Raw genomic sequence first — 19,418 nt, forward strand, 5'->3', positions numbered from 1 at the left:
TTTGTCACCTCAGCATTCATCTCCCTTTCCAACCTATCTATGAATATATTCAGTAAATACACAAAGTATCAGAATGGCTCTCAATAATCAGGTAATATCATAATTAGTTTATTTCTGCATTACTTCAGCAACAGTTCCCAGTGTTTTCCTACTCCAGGGTGAGGAGTTCAGCCTCAGTGATTCATTCTTAACTTATGGAGACTCCTAATGAGTGAGAATTTATGCCAGTGTAGGACATGAGGAGAAATGAAGGGAAATCATGAAGGTAATGCCCTACAGACAATATTTGTGCTGTGTTACGTATACAGTCTTCATTTATCATAGACATGATTTTTCCAATGTAACTTATTTTTAAAAATGTATTCTATAACGATAAGAACCATAAAAATTGATTCGATTCTGAATTCTGAGGTGCAACAATGAAGATATTTTTGCCTTTTCTCTGCATGTGAATAGACTTTTGTTTTCGAGTATGAAATGTGTATTTCATGTGTATTTGTTTTAAGTTTTGATATAAATGAAAAAGAATTGCTGGCCAACAGTGCTGAGGATCTGTATTGATTATCCTGAACCTTTAATACTCTCTACTGCTGTGATAGTGAGATTGCTCTAATATATGCAACCTTCCTGGGATGTTCACTCGATAAAGTGTATCTACTACAAAGATGTGCCTACTTTCTTGGGAAAACTTAGGCCATTTTTCCTGGGAGGCTTTGAAAACGAGGTTCCATATATTCATTAACCTTTTAATTTTCCTTCCATGAAACTGTGAAAGGAAGACATTATTGAAACGATGGCTTTTGCGTGACTCCTATTTCCTCAAAACAGTGAATTTGAAGGTACGCCTACAGAAAAATAATCAGCTTGGACTTGCTAATGGTTAAATCTTGGCAGTGTGGTTTGCCAAGAAAGAAGAAACATTTGGCTTCGTAATTCTAAGCCAGTAATAATGAGTGGGAATCAGAGGCAGAAGTGAAAGGGTCTGTGTGACCATGCAGTGGTTATTAGCACTGAAAAACAAGTTAGATTTAATCATGTTTAGTAAGGCATCTTTCTAATTAGGTGAGATTGCAGGAGCAATCTCCAAAAGCAGACATATCCATTACAAAAGCGACAAGAAAGACATCAGTGAAGAGCAGCAGAACCACTTGAAGTGCTCCTATAGAGATGGGTTTAAGTTGAATCAAGGTCATCAGAAGTGGCAGGAGAAGAAAAGTTGTGCTGTAGCCCCAGCCAAAAAGCATTCAGATATTATGGGGATTGTGAAAATATAAATATCTCCAGAGATACTAAATGACATAAAGTATCTGCTAAGAAAAGAACATTGAGAGAGGTGTACTGCAAATCATTATGAATATTCTATTCCAATCAAACTGAAATGAGAGACAGCTCTCCAGAACTCTGGTTTTGAATCTGAAAAGACAATTGAAAGGAAAGAAAAGGAACTACAGGAAAAGAGGAAATAATTTTGGTCTTATAAAAGTGGAGAGAATATTATGTCAGTTTTTTGCATGTGATATGGACAAAATCATGCAATGTGATTTTAAACATCATAATATGCTTAAAATTTGGTCCCTCACCTTTTGCTGTTTATTCTGGAAGTAGATTTCTGTCTGTTTACCTAGAGTTGTTCAGCATCTTTTAGGAAAAAACTAGGTATGGCCAAACAGTATGTACTGTGGCTGGAAAAGAGGAGAAATTGTGAAGCAGCCATCTGACTGCTTCAGTTCGTGGTATAATTTTTGGTGTGTTTGCTTTGAATGAATATTAAGAAAAAGTAAGGTGTCCCAGGGGCATAAGAAAAAGGCAAGACTGCTCAAATCAATGGAAACTAGAAAGCTGAGTATCATAGCAGTGTTATTACAGGATATTAGTTTTAAGTGAAAAAACTCCAACTTTAAAATCATTAGAAAGTTTTTGAAAGTTTCCACTAAAACTGATAAAAATATGGATATTTTGCTCATCACTCCATCCCTTTTATTAAAGTAGCTCTGCAGAATTTGAATCCATTTTAATATCCATTGTATATATGAAATGCATGTTCTGTTCAGTAAAATGTGGCTATATGATTTTGCTTTCATTAGTAGGCTGATAATTTTGATGACAAGTTTGTGAAGCATTCAGCTGAAGAATTATTCTGCCTGAGGTGCAGATATTTCCTGTGTTTTCTCTGCTGTTCTTTGTTTGCTCACCTCTTTAATCTTAAAGACATCTTTCAGGGAGAGGAAGAGGCTCAGGAACCATAAAGGGTAAGAAATTTGATTCTACTACAAGCAAATATTGCCTCTATTTCTTCATTTTTGGCTATTTCAGGTTTTGGATGTTCATAAACAAATGTAGTTGTACACGAAGATTTGTTTAGCGATAACAGCACTAAAATAGCAATATAATCTCGGCTCAGCTTTTTAATAAAGCTATGAACAAACATTTTGGCTTTATCTATGCAATCATTTATTTTATTTTTTTTTAACCCTGAATAAAATATAGCCTACAGCTTCTAAATAAGATCAACTTCTCAAAAAATTGCTGGCAATATTATGGGACTACATGTTCAGATAGTGCAGAACATTCAGTGTGTCATTTCTAGATATAATAAAACATTTATCTGTAAAAATATATTTAAAAACAGATAAATTCCATTTGTCAGCAGAAAGAGCCAATCAGGTCCATGAAATCAATATCAGATAATATTCTACAACTAAGAACCAGCACACAGACCATTTTAGATCACAGTTTATTTAGTTTACACATGCAAAGGTAAGCAAGAGATTTTACTGACACTCTTGCAGAAGAATAGAAAACATTGGCTCCACCACTTTCAAACTTGTATTGCAAAAGGCTGTTTTTTATATTATTATTTTACTTTGCACTGGAACATTGTGTAACTCTGTCTTAAAGGTACTGCACAATAAAACCAGTATGTACAGATGACATACACTTGTGTTATATCTTAATTTGTATCTTAATTTGTAGCTCCCATTTAGTGACTTATTGATGTTAATAAGAGTAAAGACTTCCATCTAGAGATACTTCAGCCACTCAGATATCTGAAGCGCTGGGAAAAATAAAATCAGGATAAAATCGATTTACAAAGTAAGGGATTATATTATGGATACTTTATGTTTTCCTGCATAAATGCAGATGAAGGTATAAAACTACCTCTTCAGAAAAGCTTAAGCATTTTACATGAAATAGAAAGTATTTGCAAACCATGTACATTGCACATCCCTGAAGCTGCTCCTCATCTGCTATTACATTATTTGGAGTTGTATATAAGTGCCCCAAAAGTAAAGGACATTGGGTTTGGAGGCTGAACGTGGCTCAGATTCAGTTTTCATAAACTATTTCATTAGAAGAAATGGGGTATCATAGGAATGATTGTTGACTCAATCACAAAAAGACCGGAGTGTTCAGGATCCATTTCACAGACATGAAGGCTGCATTCCCATCAGATTTTTTAAGTTTCTCCAGACTGTTTTATAGGATTAACAGTAATGAGAACAAACCTAGCTAAACTGAAACACAGAACTACACTTGGAGTTCTCTTCTATGAATGCTATTTTTAGTATATAGGACAGATTTTTGCACTAATAAAAATCTTACGAAAATTGACATTTTTTTTTTTTCATGTTATGGAAGCATCTCTGTTTGATATAGTTGTTTTCTGGCTTTTTCTAGAGAGAAACTAGGAATAGTTGGTCCTCCCTTCGGTCTTTCTCATCAGCCTAGTGAATTCTGAATAGTATCACCAGAAGAAGCTGTGTCATCAGCTATTTGTAAGTAAAGGCACACAAATCTAACTTTTGTTACCCATTGATGACAAACACTGACTACACTTTACTCAGGAAGCCACGTACAGTTCAATCCAACGTATAAAGAAAACAGCTAACATTGTGACTCTTTCTTTCCGAGTTCTTATTTTAAGAAAACACACCTGCTCTATCATTCTGTAGTGTATGTTTGTGCTCTCTGACTGTACACAACATCTTACTTCTTTGCAATTCTTCAAATCCTTTCATCGTCTCTCATTAAGTAGTAAAAGTGAAGATATCAGCTACATAGTTAAACCACAGTCCAACCAAATAAAGTTCAAGGACAATGCAAGTCTTACTGAGAAGGTATATTGCTGAACGCTGCTATCTGGAAAAAACATTAGTTCTTTTAACTGTGTACTCATTTGACTGCATGGCTTAACTAAAATGGACTCTTCCTTCCTCATTCTCTCATTTTACTTAAAACATTCCCATAAATACTCATTTCAAATTACCTAACTTCTGAAAGCAATAGGAAAATGAAAATGTGCACATTCTCTATTTGCCAGCATTAATTTGCACTATTAAGTTATTTCATTCGGTCTCTTGATTCTTTTCTGAATTATTTTCAGCATAGCGAGACTTTTCTTTAACTGAAAAGTTCAGTTTTTCCTCCTGTACTTCTTTGAAAGGAAATTAATATGGCTTATTCCAAGATTTGTAATATCTGTTGCAGGACGAAAGATACAAAGTTAAAAAGAGACACAGTTTGGGATTATCAACAAGATGTTCAATAAAAACAAAGTCTGCTTTTCATAGGAGATGTTTAGCAAGTACTGCACTGCAAGATGTGGAATTGCAATGGTTAATACTGCACTCTATCGGTATGACATTACCACATGACTCTATGTTGCTCAATTAGAAACACCTGATTATTTATTTATTTTTTTTTTTCCTAGCCTACTTTTAGTTTGGAGTTTCTTTTACCTTGAAAGATGGGCTAAATTTTTTCATCTATGATTTCTTAGGATTTACGTGCTACTCTGTGCCACTGAAGTAAACTGAGTGGAAGGCTTATATCACAATGAAATGTGACTTTTTAAGCTGACTGTAATGAATTATCTAAGTAAATATGCAGATATTTTCAAACAGCTAGACTATATAATCAGTTCTGCTCTGTGCAGAGGAACGTGGATGAATATCAAAACATTCAGCTGTGTTAATCTGAGACTAATTTAAAACTAATCTGAGACTTCTTGAGATTAACACCTATGCAAATGATATAATCACTTACTGGATATGGTTTTCATAGGAACAGCTCATGTCTTTGGAAATCCATGTAAATGCATCCTCAACCTGTACACCCAGTCCTAAGCCTGTACTCACAGGAAGCTCTAAGGAAACCCATGGTGAGTTACGCTGGCATACACTGTATAGCCTCTTCTCTCCACTATGATATCTGTGTCTGTTGTTGCTCTTGTTTTGTTCCTATTAACTTGAATTTACTTTGTGCTTCAAAAATTTGACCTCTGCTTTTCCCCAAATTTGTTTTTCTTTAACTTTTTTATTTTTGTCTTTGAAAAATATTACAGAAATTTCTCTGTGTCCTTCTTCAGCTCTAACACAATTTAAATAAATGATAGGGATCTGGCATAAGACAACACAGGATCTGCTGTGGGTCTATACAAGATATTTTTCCTTTACCTTGCTAAAGACAATCTAGCAATGCCTGAAACACATATTCTGAATAAAATGCATGTGTTTTAGCCTTCTCTTCCATTTTACTGGTAATCCATTTAAACTTTTTGATCTCTCATCAGCCTCTCACAGTCCTTTGCAACAGAAAAACAGGGTGCTAATTTCTTTTACGACATTGTGTCAACTGTGCAAAGTTGACAATGCCTTTCTCAGTTTTAATTACATAAAACAGTAATTACTTGCATTATAAGCATTAAGATATTCAGAACTTTTACATTAATTTCTAACATATCACAACTCCATTAGAAAAGCTTGCAGATATAATTAGGTCAAATGAAACCACTGAACATACTAGGATGAAATAGAAAAAATTGATCAAGGGCACAAACAACTCTCCTGTTACGACCTATATCCATAATAAAAACAGGTCCAGAGTGGCTCTAATACAGTAAACAATCTGAAATGTGGTGTATTAATAGGACTAGGAAGATTATTGACATCCCTGGGATTCAGACATGTGTCTCTACTGATTCTGGCTGATACCTAAAATATGAAGCATTTTCTCTCTGTCTGATCTAGTTTTAATATTTAGTCCTGTTGAAATAGCCTATGATGAAATAACCTGTTTCATGGTGGTGAAATATGAATAGGGTTTCCAAGTCAGAACATTGCAGTTCATATCATTAAAATTTCATGAGGTGTCACTTCCTTTGGTGTTGTCTGAATTGTGAAAAAGCAGCCCTTGTATATTATTCCCTTTCCTTATTTGTTAATGACTTATCTGGAGAAGTGTTGGTGACATTTACCTTCTCTCTATAACATACTTTCACCATAAGCACTTCTGCTTGCTTTCAGAGATGGAACTACAAAACTGTCACACCAGAAACTAAGAGGAAGAAGTCATTGGAAACCCAGCCTTTTAGCTGCTGCTGCTGTGATCATTAATCACTTTTCTTTACACTGGAAGAAAAAAAAATCATTCTCAAATTAATTTCAGTAGTGAATGCTAAACAGGCGTTTAGAAATGCACTTACTTCTCTCTGTTGAATATGATGAATTCTTTCCTAACGGTTTCCAAGCACTGCTGCAGGTGTACATTCTTCAAAAGACAGCATGAATAGGTTGATTAAAAGTGACAGAAAATCATAGACAAAATCACAACAACAGAAATGATAGTGAACAAAACATCTTATGAATGAATACTACCAAAAGGCATTTTGAAGACTGTTCAAAAGTGGGCCATGATAGCACAATCAATCTTTCTTTTGGGAGATGTTCTCCACAAAGAATTCCTGAGGATTTTTAATTCTGATAGCTCTAAGAAGAATAGTTTTTATGAGCATTCAAAATTATCAGCAGTAGCAACAGAAGTCATTAAAAAAATCACTGAATTGATATTTCATGTTTCAAAAATGGTTATTTCTTAGTCTCCTCAGGGGTTTACACTGTTTATACAGTGGGTCTTTCTATGTGACACATTAGTCAAGTCCATGAGAGACAGCTTTAAAACATATATAAATAACAAGCTTTTCACTGCATACTTTTCATTTTTGGTACTAGCAATGAATAAATACTCCTTCTAACTATCTGTCCATGTGTGGGAAGCTTATTTGCTAACTGGCAACACTTCTTCATACTTTAAATGAGCATCTGTGAGAATCTTTAAATTGATTATAGCTACAACATGCTGTTACTACTTGACTGAAATAAATGGTTGTTTTTCATCTCGCTTTGGAAATGGTTTATGCAACTATATGTAAAGTGGCAGACATGGGGACCAAGACTATTTTCAGAGATGGTAAAATTGAAATTATATTATTATGCCCATTAGAGAATATAAATTAAATGTCACTGACTGAAGCCACAGCCTACAACTTACCAGTGGGCAGGTTTCCTTAGCTCCATCCTTGGATTTATTTTTGGCAAGTCGCTTTTTCTTTTTATGGAGAGGCTTGGACTCTAAAATCATTTCTTCAAGTTCAAATGTTGGATCACAATTCAGTCTTCCTTTCTGGTACAAAAGGATTCAAAGTTACTCTTTGAAGAGCCATTGTATTTTTTTAGTTTGTCTGGCCAATGTTAATAGCATTAATAATGAGCTGGCTTCCCAACCACAACTGTAAAATGAAAACTATCTTTTTTGGGGCCTGGAGTCATGGTTAAAGTTTAAATAAAGTTATTAAGGTAAAAATGTATTATAAAGAAAGAATAAAGAGTTAGATCCTCTGAGTGACTAGAATTATGTTATCCCAATGAGAGGAACCTGATGCAAGGTCTTCATCAGAATATAAGTTACTGTCATAGAACTTCAATGGTAACTGTAATGGTGCAGGAAGAATGAGAAGTACCTCTCAGACCTGACTTACAAAAATGTGATTTTCTGAAGAGCTGCAGGTAGATTCTGTTACCTTGATCCTATACATGATGCCAAAGGAAGAACTAGTAGTTTTTAAATTGTTTTGTTTGTTTGTTTTTCCTGTTAAAAGTGTTTATATCCCCATGGAGTAAACTCAAAAACTGACTTTATTATTATTACTTTCATACCCATTCCTTACATTGCCTAAATATTCTGGACTCTCCATTTTTACATTAATTTATGAAGCTTGAACCAAATCTTAAGATTCGTTGTTGTATCAGGGAGTCCCTGATTAATAAGGGTGATTGGGAATACCATTTCTATGTGGTCATTTCCTTCCTTGATTTTGAGATCTGTTCATCACAAAAGCTTACAGGAACATAGGTTAGGTCTTGAATTATTATTTTATTATTATTCTATTTATTAATAAAGTATAGCTATCTTTTCACAGCATTTGGGATGAACTACACGTCTCTTATTTAGGGATAAAATCTAGGTTATGTTCAGAAAATTTACAGAAAAGCTTCAGCAGAACCCAGTACAATAGTTGGCATCCAGACTACTGGATCATAGTTTTGTTACTCCTATGATCAGAATAACATGAGCTCCTTTCTTTTCCTCATTCTCTCAAAGCATTTCAAAAAATTTGCAAACAACTTGAACTGTGTGATGGTTTGCTTCAGGAAGCAGATCTTAAAAGCAGACTGTTTTCCTCTTGAACTTCTGGGAGTTCAAGCACTCTATATTCATTGTCAAGGTGGAAGGACTAAAACAAATCACACACGTGGCAGATATTATTTATAAACAGTAAAATCACATCAGAAACCATTTATAAAACTTTTGGTGTCCTGCACTGAAACATTTGATTTAGAGATCACTCCATCATTTTTATTTCCAGCAACATCTGTATAATCAAACTAGAATATTAAGTTCTATGCTTCCTTTTCTTGCATACTACCCAGTCAGGTTTAGAAAATTTGATTTATTTTTTCATTAGTAGAGGTTTATAGCTTATTTATGTTTATTTATAAATAAATAAATATTTACTTTTGATCATTCTCAGTTCTTTTTGTGAGCACGTGCAGTTTTAAGACTTTTTTGGAGCACTTTAAAATTACATTACTTCTGAAGTTTAAAAAATTAAACCAAATTACACTTAAATAATTTCTCGCTTCCTTTATCAAATATTTAACAATACAAAAAGCTATAAATGATTTATGACTCCAAGCTGAATATAAAGAAACTAGGTAAATTATAAAGAAATACATGTAGCAGTTAAGTAAGAATGATGTCTATGGATCAGACTGCAGAGGGAGAAATTAATCTATGGGGGCCTTCCTATCACATGCTTCCCATGTGCCCTGTTGCCTGCAGAAGGGAGGCAAGCTCCTGTCTGAAATACCAATCTGTCAAAAAGGTTTAAAACTCTACCCAGACCACAGCATATATTGACTTCAACTCACCTCTCACCCAAAGACTAGAAATAAAGAAATATTTTGTTGCATGGCCCCAGTTAATCAGCGAATGCTTTGCTTGGCCAAGAGAGTGAAATGTTCTTGGAAAATCCCTGTCCAAACCTGATCTCCTGAAATAACAAAGCATACTATATAAAGATGTGTCATCCTGGAAAAGACACTTTGACTTTCACCTCGTCACTGATTTTCCTAATGTACCTGATTGATCACGTGGAGCAAGTCCTGCAATATCAACCTTTATCCTGAAGCGTCTAGTAGACTTTTTAATAGGACTTGCAGATTAATCAGTGTAGATAAAACCGTTTTACTATTATTTGCTTTTAGACATAGAATATTATTTTCCTAGCACCAAGTGAGGACCAGAGTCTTCCAAACTGAACCTTAATCTTCAAATTTCTGAACTATTCTGGCTATTAGATTTTACTGGTATCATTTTCCCTCTTGCAATTCTTCTTCAGTTGTAAAATGAGGAAAACAAAAATGAGTAAGTCAAGAAATTTTAGGCTTTGAATCCTTTTCCATCTAATTGTCTTTAGCGCCACAATGTTATTTGAGCAAATTAACTTTCTCAAGTCTTACTTCTGTAATGTCTCCAAAATATGAGTGAGATGAATTCCAATATGACAAGAATATATGTCTTTGGATGCATATTTAATGGCAGACAGTTGAAAGTATTTCAGGAAAGCTTCTTCTTTTCACAGTCTCCATTATGTTCACCATTGTCAAAAACAGGCACAGAGAAAAACCACTTGGCCAACAGAGCAGTACCAGACTGATAGGTTCCACAATTCTTTCTGAAATTGTATCTAAAATGACTTTTTTTTAGCCTCCTTAGGAAGTCAGGAAACTTAGATACACTCTCTCAGGAGTAAGGCACCTTCAAATAAACCTAAATCCAAGTGGAAAGAACCAAACATCCACGTAAGAACTTTGAATTAAGGAGTTTGAGATGTTCCTCTATGGCTAGATAGAGACCATTGGTTGTGCCCAGACTCTGGGCAGACTGGGAGTGAGCCAGCTGTATATGGAAAAGTTGCAGTAGCAACTACAGTCAAAATACCACACCTCACTGTTCAGCAGACAGGGCTAGCAGAGTGACACACATCACATTAGTTGGCTGTACACTCATGTCCAGTCCTCAGGAGCAAGTGAAGATGGAGTTTATGTCCCTAGAAATTCAAACATGAGCTGTAGCAAGGAGAAGACCAAGGAAATGTTTGGGGGAAGGATAATGCTGGGAGAGAAATGAAAACAGAGAACAGGTTTGCCAAAGACAGATGTCAGTATCTGATTTTGCTGAAGCAGGTTAAAGTCTTTTCTCTTGATTTTAAGCCATAAAATATGTACCTACGCATAAATGGGCTTTAGAGAATCTGGGACTGTAAAGTCCAGATCCCTGGATCCCTGTGTATACTGCATATTTGAGTATGAGAAATATAAAGGGTATGGGAAACCCTCTCCTTGATTGTTGTGCTAGTTACCTGTTGTGTTTCTGGTCTTTCCCTACGCTCTGTGAGGGAAGCCCTGTTTGTCCACCCACAGCTCTACTCCTGCAGGATGTTGCTCCAGGAAGGGCTCTGTTCAGGTGCCAAGAAACACAGAAAACAGTCCTAGCATTGCCTTGGCAACCCACCTGGCTACCTCTGCTCCATTAGGAAATTCTCTCTCTCACTCAGCTCCTGCAGGGCTGGATCCTGTCCCTATCAGATTTACCAAGAACTCTAACATGTACCTAGGTGAGGACAGGATCCAGCTATTCCGCATTTCTTGTCTTTATTCACAGTTGCATCAAAAGAAAAGAAAAAAAAATCCTTAATATGCTACCTATGTATTGTTTGGAGAAGAATTATGGTGCAATATAGCTTCTATAACTGAACAAAGTGGAGAAACATGTTAACTGCACAGTCATTGCCTTTTATTCATGGTCCTCAAATCCATTCAACTTCCAAAGGAACAAAACCAAAATATTCAGAAAATATCAACAAAATGGAGTGACAGAAAAAAGAATTCCCACAAAATTGTCTCACAGAATCGGAATGTTTTAATGTAGGAAACTTGCAGAAAGGAAGTAGGTCAGTCTTTTTAAACTTTTTTTTTTTTTAAGTGAAAAATGGTCAGAATATTGGGATATTAAAAAGTTTTGTAAATGTTATGCCAGATACCTAAATTTCAGAAAAACAACAATCTTCTTGGCATTCTTTGGCTCAGAGTTAACACTGACAATCTGTTGCTCTAACAGCTGAAATGCAAAGTCTGGAAAATATCTTTTATTTGAAAGAGAACAAAACATGAACCAAGGTTAATTAGTTTTTATTGTGGTCTAATGAAATGGGCCAAATTTTCTTAGCTGTGACTGAGTAAATGAAAGTAGAATCCAAAGTAAAGCTTCTGTGAGAGGTAAATCACTGAAGACCAATAAATGCACGTGTAAACAAGTAAAACAGCAGTGATAATTAAAGTTGGAATTTGCAAACACAGTTCAGCTGCAATATCAACTTACATTAGGAACAAAGCCTGGGGTCACAGATTTCTCTAGAACAGCATCCCAGTTGACATCAGCTAGGTATGGAGAGCTTTGGATATCTGCGAGACTTGAAAGACGGCACTCTGCATCCTTAGTGAGGAGCTGTGATCGAGAACAAGGCAGTTTCTAAGGGACCGGATGCCATATAAAATAGTAAATGTGTCACACCCATAAATTGTATGTTGCAAAATTAGAGTGAGCAAATGGTCAAGGGATCCTCTAACAACTCCTAGCAGGCATAATCTAAAAAAATGAAAGTAATAACTCATTTGATATTAATCTAATTTAATTGCCACCAGACAGCTGTTGCAGGCCTGAACTGTGTACATGAATTAGTAACAAAAGTTTTTGCAAATAGACAAGAGTCCAAGTGATATGAAACATCACAGTTCAGTGCAACCCCAGTTTGTATTTTGTCTTTAATTTATTTGAAGATATAGTTACACTGAACATCCTGGCAGCAATTAAAATTAACCACTTCATTGCTCCATCTATCAAAAATATATTGCTCATAGCTGCAAAAGAAATTGATCTTTTGTTGCTCTATTCACACATTCACAAATATTTCCTGCTCAGAATCATCATTATAGATGATTTGAAATACCTAAAAGATAGATGAACCTTGCAGCATGGCCAAAAAATTAAAGCAAACTGGGATTTTAGGAAGAAAACAACTTGCAGTGTCATGATGCATTCAGAAAGAACTCTATCTTGTAGCTTAGTGACATTTCCAGAAAAATGGCTTGACTTTTGTTGTTGCAACTATAGCAACGTGGGACAGGGAGAAATTTAGCCCTTTTCATTTCTAAACTTAATGTTTGGAAACTGTATCAGAAATTCAAAGGGCATAACAGTCCTTCCTTCCCTCTTTCACATGCACAACTGGGGCTGGACATAATGGGGCTAAGGCACAGAGTGGGAATTACTCTTTCCCATAGTTTTGTTATCAGTTTTTGTTAGCGAATCAATTTTAAAATAATAATAATAATATAATAAAAGGTTTCTATTTCTTTCAGGCCATTAAAAGCCTGAGTTTAAGAATAAGAATAATCCAGCTTCTCAAAAGAAAATACAGCACCAATACCATTCAGAAAAGACTAGGAAAAAGTACTCCCTTTTTGTCCTTGAAATTTTGACTATCTAATGAATGTACTTGCCAGATGACCTGCACTGTTGAAGGGGTTTCTGGGAGAAGAGAGAAAAGAGGATGGAAGGTGTTGGTGCTTTCTTACCTTTTTCAGTAATGCTATCATGCCCTTGCACCATGTAGATGAGTAGTGAACTCTTTCTATCTTGAACATGTTGAGTATCTCATCAATGGGGGTGGCTGAATGAATTTCATAGGGCCTCTGGGATAAAATTAAAGCAATATCAAGTCAGCAAGAATGGATAAAAGACTACAGACAATTCACATTTCCCTGAGCTCAGTATTGTTTATACTGGAAATACTGAAACACCAAAACATCTTGTAACAATTCCAAGGCTAATTCTTCTTTGTGTGCGTGCTTTTCTTTGGTTATAATGAATGTAATTGCTCATAGATGCATTTCCTCTGCAAATTTTTCTCTTATGCTGTTGTGGTTTAACCTGGCAGGCAGCTAAGCATAACACAGCTGTTTGCTCACTACCCCCACAAGTTGGGATCAGGTAAAGAATAGTAAAAAAAAAAAAAAAAAAAAAAAAAAAAAAAAAAAAAAGGTAAAACTTGTGGGTTGAGATAAAAACAGTTTAATAGAACAGAAAATAAGGAGAAAATAATAACGATGATAAAAGAATTTACAAAACAAGTGATGCACAATGCAATTGCTCACCACCTGCTGACCAATGTTCAGTCCCTGAGCATTTGCTCAGGTTGTCCCTGCCCCATCCACTCAGCTCCCCCCACTTTTATTGCTGAGCGTGATGCCATGTGACATGGGATACGGGACAGTCCTCCTGACAGTCTGGGCCAGCTGTCCTGGTTCTGTTCCCTCCCAGTTCTTGGTGCACGCCAGCCTCCTTGCTGGCAGGGCAGCACAAGCAGCTGAAAAGCCCTGGACTTAGCATAAACACCTCTCAGCAACAACTGAAATATCAGTGTGTTATCAGCGTTATTCTCATCCTAAATACAAAACACAGCACTATACCAGCTGCTAGGAAGAAAATTAACTCTATCCCAGGTGAAACTAGGACACTTGTTAAGAAGAATCCATTTTAAATTAGGTGGCTGAATAATTTTGTTCCTGTGGCATTTTATATGAAATTGGATTTACTATTTTTTACTTGTAGTACTAGAAAGTCTTGTAATCTAAAGTGACAAAATGCAATACTGCTGGCTAAAGAAAGCTTTATCATCCTGATTTTAATGAGTAATAGAAAGATAAATTAAGAGATGATGTATAGGCATATAAAAACCTGTGTAAGAATTACAGTAAAAATTTAGACCTTCCAAATCCCAATTTTTCTTCACTGCCCTTTTCAAAATCTAAAATTAATTAATTCACTGCACGGACCTATGGACTATATGCAGTGCCTAAATTCAATTATAGGTAAAGAGAGGCCCTAGACTTCACAGTGCTTTGTTCACAAAAAGTGCTGTAATTTATCTTTTTTTTTTTTTTTTTTAATGTTTATTTTTTGCTTATTAAACATACCATTTGTAAATGAAAGTACTACCTATAAATGTATTTTCTTCTTAATTATTATATATGTATTTTTTAAAGGTATGCATTTCTGAAGCAAGTTGTTAGAATGTTACTCTGTTGATGTACTTTTTAAAACTAGGATAGAGTGTGGATTCCTTGTGAATTAAGTTGTACCCAGTAGGTAACAAATGTGTGATACCTGATATAAGATCTGCAGCCAAATGCCATAAGAGCAACAATGTGCAAATTGATGGATCATAATTCATACAGTACACAGAGTTACCTTGAAATCCAAGATCCTCAACAGCAGAGAGCTGACACTCATTGCCTTCAATGAGAACTGAATCGCCTCGACTTTTTCTACAGGTTATTGACACATTTCTAGGGATTAGTTATGTAATCTGATAATGAATAATAACAACTCCTCATAAAGAGCCAGCAAATATTTTTATCTTGAGAAGATTCATGTACATGTTTAACTTTGAATAAGTATGGAACCAAGTCCAAATCTAAGAATCCCACCTACTGATTTTTTCCTTCATCCTTATTTCACTTAGTCTCCACTGAAGACATGTTATATTCAGTCATTGTCAATGACATGGGAACAGACTAACAAGTGTTAAGGTATGCATCATGGACTTGGGGAAAAAGAAAAATTTGATGCCAAGCTTTACTTTTTTGTTTGTTTATTTGTTTGGTTTTTGGGTTATTATTTCTTTTACTAGCAACTGGCTAAGGAGAGAAATGTGCATGTGATGTGTGAAATGCTCATACTATTGTGAATTATCAAAAAAAGAAGAAAAAAGAAAGAAAAAAGAAAACAAGAAAAAAGAACCAGACTGCTTAGCACCAGTTGCAAGTGTAGCTGGAACCTCCAGCCTCATTTCCAGCAATGTGCTGCAATGCCTTTGACCAGAGACTCCTCTGACAACTCTTCTATCAATAACATTAGAGGCAAATAAAAAAAAAATCAGATCAACAAAAAGCAACTCATCTTTGCTTAGCTCCTCTTGAACTCAGGCAGGTAACTTCCTATGCTATCCACAGCTCAGAGGTGTAAAATGATTTAAAGAACCTCATTATTTTTTTGCTTGCTTGCTTGCTTGCTCCTTCCTTCCTTGCTTCCTTCCCTCCTTGCTGTCTTTCACCTTTCCTTCCTTCTCTCCCAGTACACAAGGATACGCTGTGCTCCAAATGGAGAGAGCCATATCTCCAGGTGGCTCTGCCCATTGCCACATTCTCCTCTTTCCCCAGGGCTGCCGTAACAGGGATGGGTGGGCTGCATGGCAGAGGAGGGGGCTGCTGGCCTGCTATTTTAATTTGGAGCCTCGCACGCGTGAGCTGTCTCTTTGCAGCCATCTGCACAGTGCTGCTGCTGCAGATGGAGCTTTGGAGCTCATGTTTTTTGCAGACGGTGATATGCCTCAGGTTAAGCACAGTTCCACAACCCACCACTACTTCCCTTGTCATCACCCCTGTCAGTTTAGGTCTTAACTAGACTAAAAAAAATTAGAAATACAATTCAGGAAAAATACACCTTTTCCTAGTCTATACAAAGGTGTGTGCTGCCAAGTCACCCTCTGCCTTGTTCAGTGGGCAATGGCTGCTCTTCAGAAGAAAACAAGCAGCTGGCTTGGTTGACTAGAGCATGGACAGATGGCAATGTTTTCATTTTAACAGAACATTTTGGTTCAGTCTCAGCTTTGCCTTGTCTCTAGCCAGACAGACATTCAGAGACAACTGTACTGATCTTGGCAAATGGATACCTTTCTAGACGTTTTTTCATTTATTGAAGTGACTGTGTAGCTTTTGTGATTAGTCTTGGGAGTTCTGCTATCCTTACATGATCACACATTGTGCCCCTTTCTTGGAGACACTCATTGTTGAAAGGACTGATATAAAACCAGCTGGATATTCTTTCAATGTATTATATGTCCATCCAGTACTTCCCTCTGTGGCTGGGGTTCAGAATGTGTTTTGATTATCATTGCCAGAACTTTGCTCTTCAGGTTAAAATTTTCCATCTTGGGAAGAATGTCAGGTAAACACCCAGTAATTTTTTGGAGAATGATGATAAAGAAAAAATACAAAGACTTTTTTTTTTTTTTAATATGTTTTTAATACACCTAGAGTTTGAGAGCAGGAACTGATATTTGGCATGGGAGAGATCTTTGTATCAGGAGTGTGACTTTTGCCATTCCTATGGAAAGAAAAAAGTTTGGCAAAGATCTAGATCTTTGAAAAATATAGCTTCTGGATTGACGTAACAATGAAACTTAGTTTTCTCTCTAAAGATGGGAATAATAATTGTTCTTTATTCCTAGTTTCCTTTATTTGTCATCCCATATGAAACTGTGAGATCCTTGTGGGATGAACTGTTTTACATTACAAAGTGCTTATCAGGACAGGATAGAAGTACTGTGCTAGTGCCATATAATAATAAAGAATCCTCCCTTAAAGACAGCATACTGCAGTGCAATGAAATCTTTTTGCCAAAGTAGCCAAAGTAGGAATTAAGACTGTTATAAACAAAAACAACATAAAACAACAACAACAACAACAACAAACAATTACTTTAACTATATGTCATTATCCTTAAATGGTATCTAAATTACTGTTTTCCATAGGGGATAGTAAATATTTAAGCAACCAAATTAAGCCCTTTGAACCAAAATGGAAAAGAATTTTCCATTATCTTCTGTGATATTTGACCATGCTCAGGAAGATTTTTCATTAAGCTTATTCACATAATTGATTAGATAACTAATGGTTGTACTGGCAGATAAGCATTTTCTGTAGTTGGGCCAAGCATCTTAGGATATTATATTAGCTCTTTTAAAGTATTAGCCAAGACAATCAAAGATATAGTAAAGCCTGAAGTAAACCATTATGGAAAAAAATGTCATTATTTCCAATTCAGCACTTTGAGTAGCCATTAAAACATTTGGCTCTTCCTGAGCACACACTGAAAGCCTGCGTCCACTTTAGGCAAACTTTATAACATAAATGAGTGTGCGGTGAAACCTTCCTGAAAATGTTTTCAGCTGGGAAGAGCTCAGGACTGCATTCCTGAGCACAGACTCAGCCTTGGTCACTCACATTTTATCACTAAGGGTATGCTCAGGGGCACTGTAAACATTTGGCCTTCTGTCAGGCAATGCACTAAATAACAACAAAATCTATCATTCTTACCCAGCCCCTCAGCAATTCGTATGCTGTAATTCCTAGTGACCACCAGTCAACAGGGTATGAGTATCCTGGGCCTCCATCCATAAAGGCCTGGAACACTTCTGGAGCTAAAATAATAAATCAAATCAGACCAAACAAAAAACATTATGTTAAGGTTAGAGTATGTATCATTCACTTTTGTATTTGAATAATGAACAAGGATACAATAAAATAGAATTAAAGACTTTCGCAAACACAACATTTTCAGGACACAGTTTTAGTGCCTTGGTTCACTGGCAATGAGTGGTTTGTACAACAGGCAGTGTGCTGGGCTTTGTGTGTTTGTTGCTTTGCTGAAAGGTTAGAAGGCAGGGAAGGGTTGACTCTGGCTGGGTTCTTCTACGATGCAATACTCTCACATGGCACTCCACCAAAGCAAGGTCTCTATCTCTCTGTATACACACACAGCAGGTTTTGACCAGCCACACGCACTGCTTGAGCTGTGGGTTATTCCATGATTCTTGCCATGTTTCACCTAGTGCTGAGCAGAGCTGGAGCCAGGAGGGTAATCAAGGTGGGTCAGAGCTGGATCCCAGATTACCTTTATGCCCGGCTCTCAAATCGAACCCCGTATTTTATCATCTGCATTATATGCTTCTAGGGAACCTGCACTGGCCAGAATTTTTCAATTTCATGTTGTTTCCTGTCTGGCCCTTTTAGATTTAATGTTTTGTGAATAAAAATAAGTTACAGCAGGGGAATTTCTAAACTGAAGTGTGACTTGGAATGTTTAGGGTAATGTATACATTTTCTGGGACAAATATTTGCATGCGAGGTCATTCTTTGTGAGATTGATGGAGATACTGAACATGGTAGATCTCAGCCTCAGCCTCAATTCTACATTTGGGTAGAATTAATCAGAAGGCTTTTAAAGATATTTAACACAGGAAAATGATAATTAAATACAAATCCTGACACTGATTTAATACCATGAGAAACTCTGTCATGACTGGAAATAAATACCTTATCAATAAAGTAATGGATTCCATAAAAATAACTTTCCTAGGGGGAAAATTTGATCCTTTCAAAACAAAGATCCAGTTGGTTAATTTCAGCAATGAAGACATACTAAATAATGCTGCTGTAGTTCTTTCAGAATACCATATATAAATAAGACAGGATATGAAATGAAATGAAAAGTTAGTCATGCTTTTCTAATTATTTCACAGCAGAATCTCAGTACACTTTGTGAAAACACTTTCCGTGGGGATTCTCTGAACAACACTATCACCAACTGTAACATCATGCTAGATTGCAATTACCATGTGAGCCTTCTCTGGCCATGATACTGAGTCCAATGTACCACATTACCACCTGATTACCATCTCATCACTTTCTAATGTGCATACTGCAATGAATAATGTAGTTTGGTCCCACTTAGTTCTGACTGGCAGTTTGGGATTTGACTATGTATGGCACCTAGAGAAGCACCTTTAATTAAAGGAAAGGCTTTCCCTCCAGAGGAGTTTTTGCAGTACATGCATCATTACAGATGGCAACCTAAAAATATACAACTCCAGAGCTGAGTTCGGAGTCCTGAAGAGACAAACCCAATAGAGGATTTTGGCATCCGTGAATTTATTGTGACAAAACCCAAATCTAAAGAATAAAAAGCAATGAGTGAATGGAAATGGTCCTATATTCTTTACCTGGTAGGACCGTCTCTAAATAGGTGTGGTAGGAGAAGTGCAGGTACCTAAGTAAACACTTCTTTTTTTGCTATAATATGAACAGCTAGATAATAGTTAAAGATTGAATCTC

General features: G+C 36.1%; 1 protein-coding gene across 6 annotated transcripts in view; it reads right to left on the minus strand.

The window, feature by feature from the left end:
- STK32B (serine/threonine kinase 32B) overlaps positions 1 to 19,418 on the minus strand; it is a 175,462-nt gene that overhangs the window by 14,442 nt on the left and 141,602 nt on the right. For 4 of the 6 annotated variants that reach the window (XM_048047020.2, XM_013179850.3, XM_013179866.3 and 1 more), the window contains exons 7-11: positions 17,622 to 17,725; positions 13,038 to 13,154; positions 11,782 to 11,907; positions 7,330 to 7,461; positions 6,485 to 6,549 (exon numbers count right to left, since the gene is read on the minus strand). In XM_048047020.2, coding sequence (XP_047902977.1) covers positions 6,485 to 6,549; positions 7,330 to 7,461; positions 11,782 to 11,907; positions 13,038 to 13,154; positions 17,622 to 17,725 — 544 coding nt within the window. The other 2 variants (XM_013179893.3, XM_048047002.2) reach the window with 2 other exon arrangements.

Source organism: Anser cygnoides, chromosome 4, assembly GCF_040182565.1.
Source record: "Anser cygnoides isolate HZ-2024a breed goose chromosome 4, Taihu_goose_T2T_genome, whole genome shotgun sequence".
Taxonomy (NCBI): Eukaryota; Metazoa; Chordata; class Aves; order Anseriformes; family Anatidae; genus Anser; species Anser cygnoides.